General features: G+C 53.0%; 1 protein-coding gene across 2 annotated transcripts in view; it reads right to left on the bottom strand.

Annotated features, from left to right (window-relative positions):
• PAPSS2 (3'-phosphoadenosine 5'-phosphosulfate synthase 2) overlaps positions 1–15551 on the bottom strand; it is a 24515-nt gene continuing 8964 nt past the window's right edge. The window contains exons 2-13 of one of the 2 annotated variants that reach the window (XM_027692904.1): positions 11268–11373; positions 9437–9672; positions 8537–8675; positions 8166–8284; positions 7928–8041; positions 7310–7421; positions 5830–5850; positions 4360–4565; positions 3475–3610; positions 2344–2612; positions 1412–1641; positions 1–1033 (exon numbers count right to left, since the gene is read on the bottom strand). In XM_027692904.1, the coding sequence (XP_027548705.1) occupies positions 892–1033; positions 1412–1641; positions 2344–2612; positions 3475–3610; positions 4360–4565; positions 5830–5850; positions 7310–7421; positions 7928–8041; positions 8166–8284; positions 8537–8675; positions 9437–9672; positions 11268–11373 (1830 nt within the window). In that variant the 3' untranslated portion in view covers positions 1–891. The remainder of the gene's footprint in view (positions 1034–1411; positions 1642–2343; positions 2613–3474; positions 3611–4359; positions 4566–5829; positions 5851–7309; positions 7422–7927; positions 8042–8165; positions 8285–8536; positions 8676–9436; positions 9673–11267; positions 11374–15551) is intronic. The other variant, XM_027692905.1, reaches the window with a different exon arrangement.

Consider the following 15551-nt stretch of genomic DNA (forward strand, 5'->3'; position numbering starts at 1 on the left):
GGATCCGATCCTGCCAGGCAGGAATATACCCCAGAGCATGTGGATGGCATCCCCAATTTTTTCTTGCTGCCCAGATCTTCCTCAGAGATCTCAGGTGCCTCCCAGGCCAGCTTCCCCTGCCAGGCTGTGAGCACAGGGAGCACCATGGCACAGTCCCCACAGAGAGCTGAGCTCAGAGCACCAGGAACGCTCATCCCGGGTTTTGTTTGACCAGAGAGGTCAAGCGGGAGGAAGGAAGCAAGGAATGTCAGTGAGCAACTGGCTCGGCCACAAGGAACTGGAGGTGGTCAAGGCTGATTTAAAAAAATCCTTTTAAAAAAGGGCATTAAAAAGATTCCGCTGTTTACTAGGAAAAACTGTCCAAGGCACAACCTGGAGGACAGTGACTGGATCTGGGCACGGGGTGCCCGTTTCTCACCCCAGCAGCAGCACCTGCTCCTCACTTCAGCAGCTGCTCCTGCCTCGTCAGGCAGTGCTGGGAGAGGGGCACTGGGAAGGCACTTCTTCATTCCTGCTCCTCGCAGGGACAGGCAGGATTTATCCTGGTGCTGAGCCCCCACCTCTGCACTGGGAGCCGGAGCGTGGCCCCAGCAGCACCAAAATATCCGTGTGGCCCATCTGGAGGCTGTGCTGGGCTTCCTGCCACCAGGCTCAGCTGGGAATGAAGGACCTGCTGCCCTTCTCCCTTCCAGCTCCACAACGATGCTCCCAGCAGCTTCAAGGGGAGAAGGACCAGGCTCAAAGTATTTCTGATTAGTAAAAAACACTCCGACCCGGGTGGGAAAATCCCACGGTCAGAGCACTGGAAATGCCAAGTAACTGATCTGTGTCATAGGGAATCAATCAATCATTGCTCACTCTTAATACAAGTATTTCTGGGAAGGAGGAGAGTTAATTCTTCTTTTCCAGCGACTGGTAGTAGGTGGTGAGGACTTTCCAGGCTTTGGGGGCCATGAAGCCGTCCGGGGGGTTCTCCCCTTCCCGAGCGAGTTTCCTCATGCGTGTTCCTGAGATGAAGTCGAAGTCGTCGTGCCTGTGCCAAACAGAGACAGGCGACATCAGCAGGGCTGGCCTGAGTCAGCCCCCGAGGGTTCCTCGTCCCAGAGGAGCTGGAGCATCCATGACCCACCTCCCCAGCTGGGAGAGGCTGTGCTTCTCCTGCCACTCAGTCCCCAGACTGTGCTGCTTATCCTCCCTGTGGCATCTTTAGTTCCACGTGACCCATCCTTGACCTGGTGACAGCTCCTGAGGGGGAATTCCAGGTGGCTTTCCCAGGTTCTCCCCCCACTCCTCTCCTTTAGAGGAACACCAAGGGTTTTCCCTCTGCCCTGGCCAAGCTGTGAGCCCGAGGTGACCACAAACCCCACGTGCCGCGGGGGCCGAAGGAGCCGCGACGCCGCTGCCGCGTTACCTTTTGGGGTCATAAAAATCCATGGCCCTTTTCAGCTTGTTGTAGGCAGCCACCCTGAAGGGGATGATCTCCACCGAGGTGAGCCCCGGGGCCATGCTGAGCACCTTCCCGCCGTGCGTGGGCTCGTACAGGTCCTTCTTGGTGTCGGGGTGCGGCATCCCTGCGGGATCGCGCCCCACGATGTAGAAGTTGGCCCCCGCGATCATCCGGGCTCGGCAGTGCCACTGCACCTGCACGGGGGGGACACAGGGCTGAGGGCTGAGCAGCAACGGGGCCACCCAGCCCGGGCTGCAAGAGAGGTCCTGGCCATGCACACGCAGGAAGGAAGGAGGGAAGGAAGGCAGGAGATGTGTCAGCAGCCTCGCCGTGGTTTGTCGCAGCACTCTCAGGCCGCCCAGACACATCTTCCACTGCTTGGACCCGATGCAACCACAGTTCTCCTAAGGACACATATTTCCATGGAAACACTGGGCATGGGAACGGGGTTTGTCCCAGCCTGGTGGCAAATGGAGGTCACAGTTGGAACCTTGAACATGCACAGGCGCTGCATGGTCACACACCAAAGGCTGCCTGCGCAACCCTCCCCTCCTCCCTCGGGGCAGGTCCAGCACTGACCCCTTTCGTCCCAGCGATTTAGGGACAGAAGGGAAACACTGAGGGAAACCAAATGAATGTCCCTGCCTGACAGGAAAAGGTGAAATCTTGTTTCTGCCCCTTGTCCCCAGTGAGGGGATGGGAGCCCATGGAGCCGAGCTCTGCCGGGACATTGCTGTGGCAGCAAGGGCGGGGGACCCGTGGAGAGAACCAACAGCGAGGCAATGGCTACAACTCCCTTCCCGGGACTTCCCAGAGCTGCAGGGGTAGGCTGGCAGCAGAATCCCCATGGACAGGCTTCACACCTTGCCCTGGGGAGCAGGCAGAGGCTACATTACCTCAGTGGGGCCGGCGTAGAGCATGGGAGAGGGGAAGATGGCCACGATGGTCGACTTGGGGTCCAGGACCTGCTCCTCCAGCACGGCCGCGTGCTGCTTCATCCGCCACTCTAGCGGCACGTCGTCATCCTTGGTCCACCCCCCCAGGGGGTGCAGGAGCAGCACAGGGTTTTTGTAGCCCCTCTCCAGGAGCTGGCGCCGCGTGTCCTGCATGAGCAGGGCGTGCCCGTTGTGCACGGGGTTGCGCAGCTGGAACGCGAACACGGCGTCTGGGAGGGAAGGATGCGGAGGGTCAGGGGCTGGCACCGACCCTCGGGTGCCTTGGCTTCATCTCACACCCCTGGCATTTCCACACAGCCATGAGTGTGTCCTGTCTCCACGCTAGTGAGGCCTTAAACACCTCAGGTGAGTGTTTCACACAGATCCATCGCTCTGCCAAGGCTGTTCTCATTACAGCCCTTTCCTCTGGGGCTGGTTTCAGTCCTATAATGTTCAGCCCTCCTATAATGTTTGTAAGTGCCACTGGACACCTCCAGCAAGTTCCCCAACTTCCTAAGTGACCTGCCAGCTCCATGAGCTCAATGACACCTTCAGGAAGATCAACACTCTCCCCAAAGCAAGGGTGGGTGTCTGAGCTCTGCCAGCCTGCTGGGATGAGGTGGGACAGGGCTTGGAGCAACCCTGGTCTAGTAGAAGGTGTCCCTGCCCATGGCAGGGGGTTGCAATGAGATGATCCTTAAGGTCTCTTCCAACCCAAACTACTCTGGGATTCTGTGGGATAGCCCCCCTGGGAGCAGACACCTGAGCTGTGCCCATGTGCAAGGCCAACCATGTCAGTGCTGACAGGGAGGCTCTGACCTGCCAGGGAGGACACGAGCAGGATGCTCAGCACTGTCCAGCCCATCACAAGCACCATCCTTAAACCACAGAGACCCTGCCCCACTTTTTGTGCCACGCCCTGGGTCCCTCTTACTGCTCAACCCCACCTGAACAGTCCCATTTTGGGAGGATCCAGAAGCAACCTCGTGAGTGCTGCGAGCCTGGGAGCACATCACCATGGATCACACCAACCTCCTGGTGCCAGCTGGGGCAGGGAGAGCCGTGTCCCCAGTGCCAACCCAGGGCACTCACCAGCATTCATCTCCCTGAACTTCTGCTTCAGAGCCCGTGGGGTGAGGCGGTACTGGTCCAGCCCATCGTTCCACTTGATCCTCTCCAGGACATGGAGGTCTCCCCCAACCAGCCAGTCTCCACTCTCCATCACCATCTGTGAATGACACACACACGCAGTGCAGAGGGGGCACCAAGGACATGCTTTTCCCTCTCCCGCTCTCCTTTGGAAGTGTTAGGCTTGACTCAGCTGGTGGGGTGATCTTCCCTTCTCCTTCAGCACGTTGTAGGCAGAAAACATCCTTACAGTAGCCACAGGAACTGAATGTCACGAGCAGCACAAAGCATCAGCCACCCAGTCCCCACCACTGCACCCAGCTGGGTGCTGCACTCTGGCACAAGACCTTCCTCCACCTCACTCTTTGCTCTTTCCTCCTGGGAATATGCAGGAGGAATACACCTGCTGCACGGTGAGCACACTGCTGCTGATTCACTACAAGAGGTGTTCTAAGGGAGCAGGAAAGGACTAACACAGCTTCAGCCTTTCTAAGCAGAGTCACGAGTTCTGACAGCTCAAGTCACTGGGTGGCACCCAGAGCTCTCCCTTTCTGAGGGATGAAGCTCCTTGGACTGCCAGAGAGTAAGTGGGAAGAGAGGAGCTGTAAAAACATGACACCCCTGTTGGCTGCCTGTACAGAACAGCCTAAAATTTCACAGAATATTCTGAGATGGAAGGGACCCACCAGGATCACTGAGTCCAACTCTTCAGTCCTGCCTGCTCGGGATGTGATGATTCCCAGCAGGGAGCTGGGCAAACAGGAAACCCCGTGGCCCTCAAAACCCGGGAAAGGTTCGGTTCCCCAGCCCCAGCCAGGCTTCCCAGGGCAGCGAGGGGGCAACCCTTACCTGGATGTGGGGGTGCCTGGGGCAGGTGGTGCCCCAGACACGGGCACAGCGCTCCTCCTTCCTGTGCTGGAAGAACTCCGGGCTCCGGAGCACGGCCACCCTGCGGCCCTGGAAGCTGAGCGCCAGCGCCTCGCAGCCCTCCAGCCGCTGCTTGTCCTCCTCTGACACCGGCAGCACGATGGGGACGCTCAGGTTCACCACACCATCTGCCAAGAGAGGGGCACAACTTCACCATCCTCCAGCCCCGGGGCTCGGGAACACAGGAAAAGGAGGTTTCCACGGAAGTTTAGTCGCGGTGTCGGTTTCTCTTTGGCACTGCCCTAAGTTGTGATGTTAGTGGGATACAGAAGCTCCCTATCCCAGGGACACGGATGTCTCTGAGACACCTGGAGCATCTCATTACTTCCTGTGCTCCCTCTCTTCCCTGGTTCTTCTCCATTAGTTGTAAAGTTGAGGAATGTAAATGTGCTTGGAAAACACAGCCCTGGATGTAACCCCTGCCTCTCCTCTGGCAGAACCACCTCTGTGGAGATGGTGTTACCTGGAGCATCCCATTCCCTGCACGCCTCCTGAGCTGCCTCTTCCACCAGGGAAACACCACCACACTTGGTTTCTTTGGGGTTTTTTTGGGGATATCTCGATACTGCTACTCCCCCTCCCTGACATCTCTGCACTGTCCATGTTTAATCTGTGTCTGTACAGCAAGTCTATATTTGCACATGCACTTCCTAATTTCGATGCTGTCCCTAAATACCTTGAAATCATGTTGGTTTTATCCTTGCTCCCCCAATCTCCCAGTCCTCCACTAAAGCCCTCCCATTTCTCCTTGGATAATTCCAGTGTTAATACAGAAGAATCAGTCCCTCCCATGAGTTTCCAGTCACAAACAAATCACTGATTCACTTCGTTCTGATCCGACTGAAATCAGTTTGGACCCCCGAGAGTCTTAATTTGAGCATTTTGACTAGGTTGTAGATTTTTTAAATCCTTATTAAAATATTTGCATTTACTTTTAATTCACAACCGGGTATCATTCGTCTGCCAGGCAGCAATTTTCATGGATAATCAGAATTACAGTCACATGGGATCCAATCAATATCAACTTCATACATTCAAATCACATTAATCAGTCAATGAAGTCAGCAGGGGAAAAACCAAAAGCTGGATTATGAAACCAACCAATGATGCTGAAAGGGAGGATATTCAGGCTCTATTTCCCAATGCAAGGTGGAGAATTAACAAAAGATCACCCCAATGATGGTAATCATCACAAAACTGCACGACTGGGATGTTTGTGGTCTGGATGACATGGATGTGTCAGGCCACGTGGATCAAAACCAGGCCATGGTTGTGTCTAGACTTTATAATTTCTTTTTCTTTTCTTTCTTTTTAATAAATCTCAAAAAATTACAGCAAAAAAATCTCAATTGCAGTAATTTGTGTTCAGCCTAAGGACAGTTACATACATACCAGCTACTGAGCGACTCTTTCCTGTGAGAACACAAACACAATTAAGATAATTAACATTCATAGGCACGTTATGGAAACCACTGCAAGAACCAAAGCATTTCAAACCTCAGCCAAGCACCTCCTGAGCACAGGCCTGACAGTGTGGCCGTGCTCCTCCACGGTGCCACCCCAACCTCTCTGGTGCTGGACTGACTCGGGAAGGACCAGCCTCAAACCTCTCCTAGGCAGTGCAGTTCTCAGCACCACGAGGTGGAACCTTCCACCATTTCCTAAGGCTCATCCAGGAGCGGCTGGGATGTTCTCCTTCCTGCCCAGATGCCACCCTGAGGGCCTGACCATGCAGATGTGGAGTTTGGAGACCTCCATGGAGATGAGGTGGAGCAGGGACTGACATTGATGCTCTCTGCTGCAAAGACCTCGCTCTGAAGAGTTCATCCCCCTGCAAAGCTGCTGTCCTGGCTTTGTCCCTGACCCCACAGAGCTCCACAAATCCTGAACATATGCCCACAGAGCTCAGAGGAGCTCTGCTCAGTGATGCCTGCAGGGGTGGGGGGCACCCCAAAACCAGGTGCTCTCCGAGACGAGCCTCCGGCACAAAGTACAGAGCTCTGAAGCAACGTGGTCATCAAGGGGCACCTCTGCGGCCCCGTCAGGCACAGCAGGCAGCTCAAAGACCACAGAGCAGGCTCTGATAACAAGGGCATGTGCTGCTGGACACTGTCTGCACCCTGGGAAGGAGGTGAAAGGCTACGATGTGTCTGAGAGCAGAAGCCCCCACCCAGTCCAAAGGGAGCAGCCCTGGGCTTTGCCTCTGCTGCACGGTGCCCAAATCCTAATAACAGCAGTGAGTCACTGCTCCAGCTGACCAGGGGATCTTCTAGAGGGAGGGCCAGGCTCAAAGGCTCACCAAGATCCAAGATCCCTGAGGGCAGAGGTCACGACCAGGTCTACAAACCCCTAAGTGAGGTCACAGTGACAGCATCTGCAGTTGAGACACTGGATGGGAACATCCATGCCCCTCTCTCAGCTGTGGATGATCACAACCTGAGCACTCCCTGCCTTTTCCAGGGATGGAGCACATGCTACTAATGGACGGAGAAATCTGATTGGTCTCAAGTTACCGTATTGGATAAGCAGGAAAGTGGGGTGGGGGGAGAAAAATCAGGCTCAGCTCCTGTTTCCAAGGAACAGGTGCCTTCTCCTCCCACCTCCAAGCCCAGCCTGGCCTCGGGGTTGCATCTCTATTTACCCTGGTATAACCAAGCATGGAAAGAGCTGCACAAGGGTTCCTGAAATGCCTGAAGGGTGTCAGAGCTGTGAGCCAGGGCTGTGACCTCAGCCACCTTCAGGAGCCCCTGCATTTAACACAGGAGAGGAAAGGAGCACAGCAGAGCCGAGCATGAAGGTGCTCTGTGGGGTGAGAATCCCATCCCACAGTGGCTTCTGGGCCAGCATTCCTGCAGGGAGTGGGGATCCATACCGTTGAGCAGGGTGTCAAAGTGGAGCACTTGCAGGTACTCTGCCTCACGCATGAAGCCCTTCAGAGGAGTGGCCCAGCCTTCGCTCAGCACCTGCACCCACTGCAGATCCAGCTGCAAAACAAACCCACAGGGCACTCCTGTCACACTCCTTCAGGGTCACAGAATGGGTTGGGATGGAAGGGATCTTAAAGATCATCTCATCCCACCCCTTGCCATGGGCAGGGACACCTCCCACTAGCCCAGGTTGCTCCAAGCCCCGTCCAACCTGGCCTTGGACACTTCCAGGGATCCAGGGGCAGCCACAGCTTCTCTGGGCAACCTGGGCCAGGGCCTCCCCACCCTCACAGGGAACAATTTCTTCCTAATATCCAACCTGTCAGTGTGAACTTGTGGGGCTGTATTAACACAGCAAAGGGGACTGACAGCCCTGACTTCCACCAGCACAGGGCAGAGACACAGCAGAAAATAGCTGAGGGTCAGGATCACACCTCAGCTCACCACAACCCACAGCCAGAAAAGGACATGGCCCTCACAGGAACACAGGCCCCTCTGGCAACACTCTCCTGGAAGCTTCTACCCCTGGAACAGCTAAAGAATGACAAAACCCCTGACAGTACCTTAGTGATCTCCACGGATGGCAGCTTCTCTGCCTCAGCTCGGACACTGCTGAGCTTATTTTCAGGCACAAACAGCTCAAGAACGTCCTTAATTGAGCCCCTGGGAACGATATTCTGAAAGACAGAGAAGAGACAGCACCTGTAAGAAACACACTGGTTTTTATGTGCACATCAAAAAGTCCATGTCCCAAAGCAGGATTCCAAATCTGCTGGTGACGGTGGCATAAAAATGACCTACCTGTGCTTGGAGGAGCTCCACAACCTGCTGGATACACTCAGACACTGATGCAATGTTCGTTTTCAACACTAGCTCAGGAGCTTCAGGTTTCTCGTACTCCGAGTCAATCCCCGTGAATCCTGCGGACAATTAAATCCCAAATTCAATTTATTTAATGTAATACTCGGCGCCCCAGAGCCAACAATGCTGTACAAACAACCAGCAGGCATTCAACCATGCTGGGTATGACAAGTGACACTTGTGACAGCAAGATTAGGGAAACAGGATCCTCTTGTGCTCCACAAAGAGCCTTTAGAAACCCACCTCTACGTGCTACAAGGTGTCCAATGCTTTGGAAAGTAAAGGCAAAATAAAACCTCACTCCTCCATACCTTTGATCTCTCCAGCTCTTGCCTTTTTGTACAGGCCCTTCACATCTCTGCTTTCACAGATATTTAAAGGAGCATCTACAAAGATTTCAAAGAAAGGAAGTCCAGCTGCCTCGTGAATTTTCCGTGCATTTTGACGGTCCTGTTAGAAGACAGATGGGAAAATCCTGTGTGTCCAAACTGCAGCAAGCACCTTCCTGCTACATGATGTGTCCCGGAATTTGACACAGGCAAATGTGTCTCTGTTACAGATTTATTAAATTTACACTAATTCTAACAAGGGCTTTTCATCTCCCTTCCCTCCTTTTCTTTAAAGATACTTGAAAAAAAAAATTGTACAAATCTACAAGCTCGTTCTGTTTTCAGCTTTTCCCATCCAAAACCTCAAGATCTTTTCGTGAAGCGGGACAGCAGAACTTAAGACTGTGAATAATTATCTGCCCTGTGCCAAAAAACAGCTGGGCTTGATGATCTTAGAGGTCTTTTCCAACCTTAATGATTCTGTGATTCTACGAAAAAAGGAACTGCTTGCAGCAGCTTGATAGCAGCAGCTACTCAGTCCTCTCAGGAAGCAAAAAAACCCACAATCACATCTTCTTCCAGATGAGCAGAGACAGTTCTAGGATAGGCTGTTGCTTTTGTGCCTCTTTTCTGCCTTCTGCAGGGAGATCTTAACCCCCTCTTAGCTTTACATCAATTTGTACCACGGAATACATTCAAGGAGATCACATCAAACATTCAAGGAGGTCTCCTAAAACTGATGGTGTGCAGTTGTTTGGAGAGGGAAGAGAGCAGCAGTGGGCAGAAGCATTGTTTGGGAAGTGCTCTATGCAAACCTCCCCTCCCCAGGAACCATCCCGGGGCGGAGGGCAGGGCAGGGCAGGCTGTGCTGCGGGGAGGTACCTTGGTGAAAGGGGAGATGAAGCTGGTGATGCAGACGAGCCCCGCGTCGGCGAAGAGCCGGGCGACCTCGGCGATGCGCCGGATGTTCTCCTCGCGGTCCGACGCCGAGAAACCCAGGTTCTTGTTCAGGCCGTGCCGGACGTTGTCGCCGTCCAGGGAGTAGCAAGGGATGCCATGGGAGACCAAGTACTCTTCCAGGGCAAAGCCAATGGTTGTCTTGCCAGCTCCAGAAAGGCCTGTTGGAGACAGAGCAGTGAGGGTCAGGGGTGAGGGCCGAAGAGTGAGGGTGTAACGCGAGACCTCCTGGGGGGAGATTCACCGGCAGCGAAACTCCTTCTGTCTGAAGTTGCTTCAGGAAGGAGTGAGGAAGGGAAGTTGGATTCATCTTTTTAGCACTGGGTCAACCCTTCTTATTAATCATAGAAGCACAGAATCAGCTTGGAAAAGACCTCAGAGACCATCAAGTCCAACCCTCAATCCAACCCCGCCGTGGTTCCCAGCCCATGGCACTGATGCCACATCCAGTCTCACCTTAAACACCTCCAGGGATGGAGAATCCACCCCCTCCCTGGGCAGCCCATTCCAATGGCTGATTACCCTCTCTGCAAAGAAATTCTTCCTAATATCCAACCTAAACCTCCCCTGGCACAGCTTAAGACTGAGCCCCCTCGTCTTGCCATGAGAAAAGCTGCTACATCCCAACGTCTGGAGGGGCTCAACCCAGCAGTGCTGCAAAAACACCTCTTGCTGGGATGTGGTGGGACAAACAGGCAACAGGAAGTAGGGGAAGTTTGGAAAGGTGCTGTTGCCTCCTCTTCCTCCTTCTGTTCCCACTGTTCCAGACTGAACCCAAGGAAAGGTTCTTGCAGCAACTGTGTGGGGTGGGACAGGCCCCAGCAGCAATGGCCCCTCTGCATCCACAGACACTTCTTCTCCAGGTGCATATTTCAAAGAACAATCACAAGCCAGAGAAGCTCAAACCTTTCAGGCACAAGATTTTTTGTGTGATACTCGAAGGAGAAGGAAATTGCCTTGGACAGGTTTTTTGAAATTGAACTGAAGTTGAAGAGGAGAACAAAACAGAAATGTGTTGTAATCAAACATCTACCATCTAAACTGACAGAAAGGCAAATCAGAATGGCTTTACAAACCCTCCCAAGCATGTCCTTCAACATCCTCCATCAATGAAAATGCCAATATTTAACAAGCAAAGGAACAACTGGGCAAGTGGCAAAAGACAGAGCTGTCTAAATATTAGAAATGAGAAATGCAATTATCACTTCCAGCAGCCCTTAATCCCCAAACAATGAGTTTATTTTCAAAGCAGAGGAGAAGGGCAGCAAAACACATGCAAGGAGTTGCTTCCAGTGCGACTGGCTGGGAGTATTTGTTTTCCAGACAAGGTGACTGCCTTGTGCTGCCTTAGACACAGCAAACCTGCGTGTCCCAATAAACTTCCCACCGCCCCTGAATGAAAACATCCGCATCTTGGACAGCCCTGGGCACGTTTCACTGCCAAGGACTGGCTGGGTTTGAGCCAAGGCTTCCTCAGCTACACACTTGGGAACAACAAGTGCTCCCCTTAGGGCCTCTGACGTGTTCAAAGGAGCCTGATAACAGCTGGGAAATTCATAAAAACATCAGTTCTGGGCAGCAGCTGCCAGGGAGAACATCTTGCTGCGCCAGCACCGTGTGTCCGTGTTTCCCACATGTGAATGTTTTGCAATTCCCAGCTCACAGGAATGCTGACGTTTCCTGCGGATCCCGGATCCCCACCTCATGCAGGGAGTTTCACAGGGGACGCCACGCTCTCACACCCAGCTGAAAATACCTGTCAGCCAAACGGTGCAGCCTCGAAATCCTCCTCTGGTACCCACAACTTGGCCTCTCTTACTCCTGCTCACATGGTGGGCTTGGTAAACCACGTTGGTTGATCCCTAGGGAAAACAAAGCAAAGCATTTTTGTACTGAGAGCAAGGAAGAAAATCTCTGCTGGGACTAACAGATGGGAGAGAAATGCAAATTCATTAATGAGCCACGCAGCAAACTTTGGTGTAAGGTGGATTTGTGTCTCAGCAGCACAGAGTGATCTGCTGGAGGCTCTCTGCCTGTGCCCAGAGTGCTCCTGTGGCGATGCCTCGGTGCCTGTGCCTTGTTCTGCTGCAGGAGCACTGCCAGGGAGGGGAGAGAGGACACAGAGCCCAGGCACAGAGACACCCCCCTGCCTTTTCCACATTTTACAACACAGACAGACTCGCCTATGATTTTAATTGTGCTTGCAAAACAAGGGCAACTTCAGGTGCTGGTTTACCTGCTGTGTTTGACAGAAGTTGGCTGTTAATAACTGGGCCAGGAGACGGCAACACAGCAATGCCAAGCTGAACACACGGCCATGGGAGGCAGGGGAGCAACACCTGGGGGGTTTGTGGGCACTTCCCAGAGCAAACAAGGGACTGGCACAACGCTGAGCCACAGGTCTGAATTTTGGTGCTTCCTAATGCTGCCCACCCCGGCCTCTCCGCTGGGTGCAGATGGAACAGCCTGTCCGTGCCCTGCAGCTCCAGCAACGGCAGCTCCACGAGGAATTGTGCACATAAAGTATCTGCAAGACCTTATTCATTGCAAGGATCATCCTTCCAACTGAGGTATCCAATGGAAAGTAGCAGGAGGGAACAAGGATATGAATATATCCTGGAGAAGGATGTGTATTGGAGAAGCGGAGGTTGTGTGGAGACCTCACAGCACCTTCCAGGATCTGAAGGGACCTACAGGGAAGCCAGAGAGGGGCTGTTCATCAGGAACTGGAGTGCCAGGACAAGGGGGAATGGCTTCCCACTGCCAGAGGGCAGGGTTAGATGGGATATTGGGAAGGAATTGTTCCCTGGGAGGGTGGGGAGGCCCTGGCCCAGGTTGCCCAGAGAAGCTGTGGCTGCCCCTGGATCCCTGGAAGTGTCCAAGGCCAGGATGGATGGAGCTCTGAGCAACCTGGAAGGTGTCCCTGCCCATGGCAGGGGGTGGAACTGGATGAGCTTTAAGGTCCCTTCCAAGCCAGACCATTCTGTGATTCGATGAAAAACTTAAAACAGCTCTAGGCCTGCCCCTGAAAAAGCGAGTGAACACTGCACATCCTGTGACTCAGAGAATAAAAGATAAGTAGCTCAAGATCTGGTTTTTGTGGTTTGTTCTGTTCTGTTGTTTTTCGTGGGGGTTGTCAAAAGTCAGAATATTTTTTGAGCTTGCAAAGGTGGGACAGCAACACCACGGTTTAATTTTCACCTGTCCCTGGGGTTCAGGCTCCAGCAGAGACACCAAACGACTGATGTGAACGAGCAAGACTGATATTTCTGCGGGGAGAAACGAACCTGCACGCTTCCAATCTCCCTTTTGCATCAGCAGGGACTCCAGCCTTTGCAAAGTGTTGATGTGCTGGCTGTGTCCTGCAGGAGATGAGCCCCGATACCCGCGTGCCTGGGGAAGGTGCAGGATCTGACACATTCCTTCGGGCTGACGTAGCGAGACTGTTGTGAGTACATGTTGCTGTGCCAGAAATCTGTGCTGTGAGCGCATCTCAGAGCTGCTGTTTTGCACACTGGCATCTTTTGGGAGCTTGGGGAGGCATCACTGAGGGCATTTTTGCAACCCAGCAACACTGTCAGACCTCTCCTTCCTGCCGGGAGCTCCAGATGGTACCAAACCCTCAGATTTTCCAGCTCTGTTAATAATCGTCCTGGGAAACTCTTCCTAACCCTGAGCAACTGCATGGCTGGGCTGGAGGCTTTTGCTTGGCTGGGAATGGGCTGTTCAGTGGGAAACATGGACTTCCCACTTCATAATTCAGCAGCCTCAACGTAGCTTGGGAAGCCAGAGCTGAAACAAGATGGAAGGGAGTGAAGGCACCAGGAAAAATAAGCATCAATGGCCTGAGAACAAATCCTGGAGAGATTTCACCTAGGAAGGGCATGTCCTGCAAGATGGTTGGGAGGCAGAGAGAAGGGATGAACAGGGTTTATTCAGATGCAGGGCTGTCCTACTGATTTTATTCTCAGGGTTTTAACCTTGCCACCATAAATCAAACTTATTTAAACAATTAATCCAATCGTCATCACAACACTTACACCTGCATTTTGGGCCCTACAGCAGGGACAATTTAGGGACACTGGTCAGCATGTCTTGGAATAGCCTAGATCAAGGAAGTGAGGTTTGGGAGAGGAACTTCTTATCTATAATTCAGTCCCAAACAAGGCAATAAATGATCCAGCAGGTCTCCAAAGAAGAGCTGTGCAGCCTCTGCCAGACAGATGGTTAAAGAGGACACTGCCACACTCTCCCCTTTCCTTGAAAAACTGCTGTTTGGCCCTGTCTGGATGATGTCAGTGCTCAGCCCACCCCATCTTAGCTCATCCAGGAAATTGGGAAAAAAATAAAGACATAAAGACATCGCTCCAAACCTTGTAACTGAGGCTGCAGTGGACCAAGAAACCAAATGTGAACTCTGCTTTTGGCCTTCCCTCCTACTGAACCCTTCTATGAGGCTGGCAAACTGGGAGACACCAAGATCTCAGCTCTCTGAGATCAGGTTTAACTAAGCTAACTGCCAAGTGTCTCCTCACCTGGTTTCCAAAGCAAACAAGCTTTTCATCAACCATCCTGATGGACAAGATGCTCCCCTGCTTTGTGAAAGCAGGTTGCAGGCAGAGCTGGAAGGTTTTTCCTTAGTGCTCCTCCTGAATAAAGAGATGGGAGCTCTGAGACAAGAGAGTCTTCTTGGAAATCAGGAACCACCAGTGTCCTCTGCTCCAATTCAGTGCCCAGAAAAGTGACCTCGGCTCTTCCTGAAGTATTTGGCCTGGAAGGGAGTAGCTGTCCTTGCCCACAAAGGTTGTGTGGGACTGTTCACAGGAGATGAGAGGAGAAGATGCTCCCTGACAACACATCTGACAGCTAACAGCACGAGGGCTGGGGGACCTCTCCCAGCCACTGCTAGTGTTTGTTGGGAGCAGAACTGCTGCACAAATAGCAGAAAATGCACCAGAAAAACAACATTTACAATCATTGAATTGTAGAACTGCCAAGGTTGGAAAAGACATTTAAGGTTATCAACTAAACCACATCCTTAAGTGCCCACTTTTTCTTGAACACTTCCAAGGATGGTGACTCCACCACCTCCCTGAACAGCCCGTTCCAATGCTTTGCAACGCTTTCCATTAAAAGAAAATTTCCTAATATTCAATCTAAACCTTCCCTGCTGCAACTTGAGGCCATTTCCACTTGTCCCCTGGGAGCAGAGCCCGACCCCCCCTGGCTCCCCCCTCCTGTCAGGGACTTGCAGAGCCAGAAGGTCCCCCCTGAGCCTCCTTTTCTCCAGGCTGAGCCCCCCCAGCTCCCTCAGCTGCTCCTTTTTTGTCCTTTTGTGTTTAGGGTTATCAAAACAAATTATATGGTTGTTTAGCCATCTTCCACTTGAAATCCAAGTATTTAAAAACTCTGTTCCTTAGGCAGCGCCTGCTCCTGCCCCCACAACCCCACTTCTTTAACCAGCCCCTGCATCATGAGTGGGACCAGGGTGAGAACTGGGGGCACGTGCCACAGCTGAGAGGGAGGTAAAGAGAAGAGACAGGAGCTGAGTCAGACATCCAACAGACGCTCTAAGTGCACACCACATCCTCAGGCCATCCCTTGCTCAGCCACCCACAGAAGGCAGAGCTCTCTGATCACAGAATCACAGAATCAGCTGGGTTGGAAGAGACCTCTGAGATCATCAAGTCCAACCCTTGATCCAACCCCACCATGGTTCCCAGACCATGGCACTGATGCCACATCCAGTCTGTCCTTAAACACCTCCAGGGACGGAGAATCCACCCCCTCCCTGAGCAGCCCATTCCAATGGCTGATCACCCTCTCTGTAAAGAATTTCTTCCTGATATCCAACCTAAACCTCCCCTGGCACAGCTGCAGACTCTGAGCCCTCTTGTCCTACTGCTGGTTCCTGGGAGAAGAGCCCGACCTCCACCTGGCTCCCCCCTCCTGTCAGGGAGTTGCAGAGAGTGAGGAGGTCTCCCCTGAGCCTCCTCTTCTCCAGGCTGAGCCCCCCCAGCTCCCTCAGCCTCTCCTCACA

The sequence above is a fragment of the Neopelma chrysocephalum genome, unplaced genomic scaffold, assembly GCF_003984885.1.
Source record: "Neopelma chrysocephalum unplaced genomic scaffold, ASM398488v2 Primary Assembly neopelma1_89, whole genome shotgun sequence".
Taxonomy (NCBI): domain Eukaryota; kingdom Metazoa; phylum Chordata; class Aves; order Passeriformes; family Pipridae; genus Neopelma; species Neopelma chrysocephalum.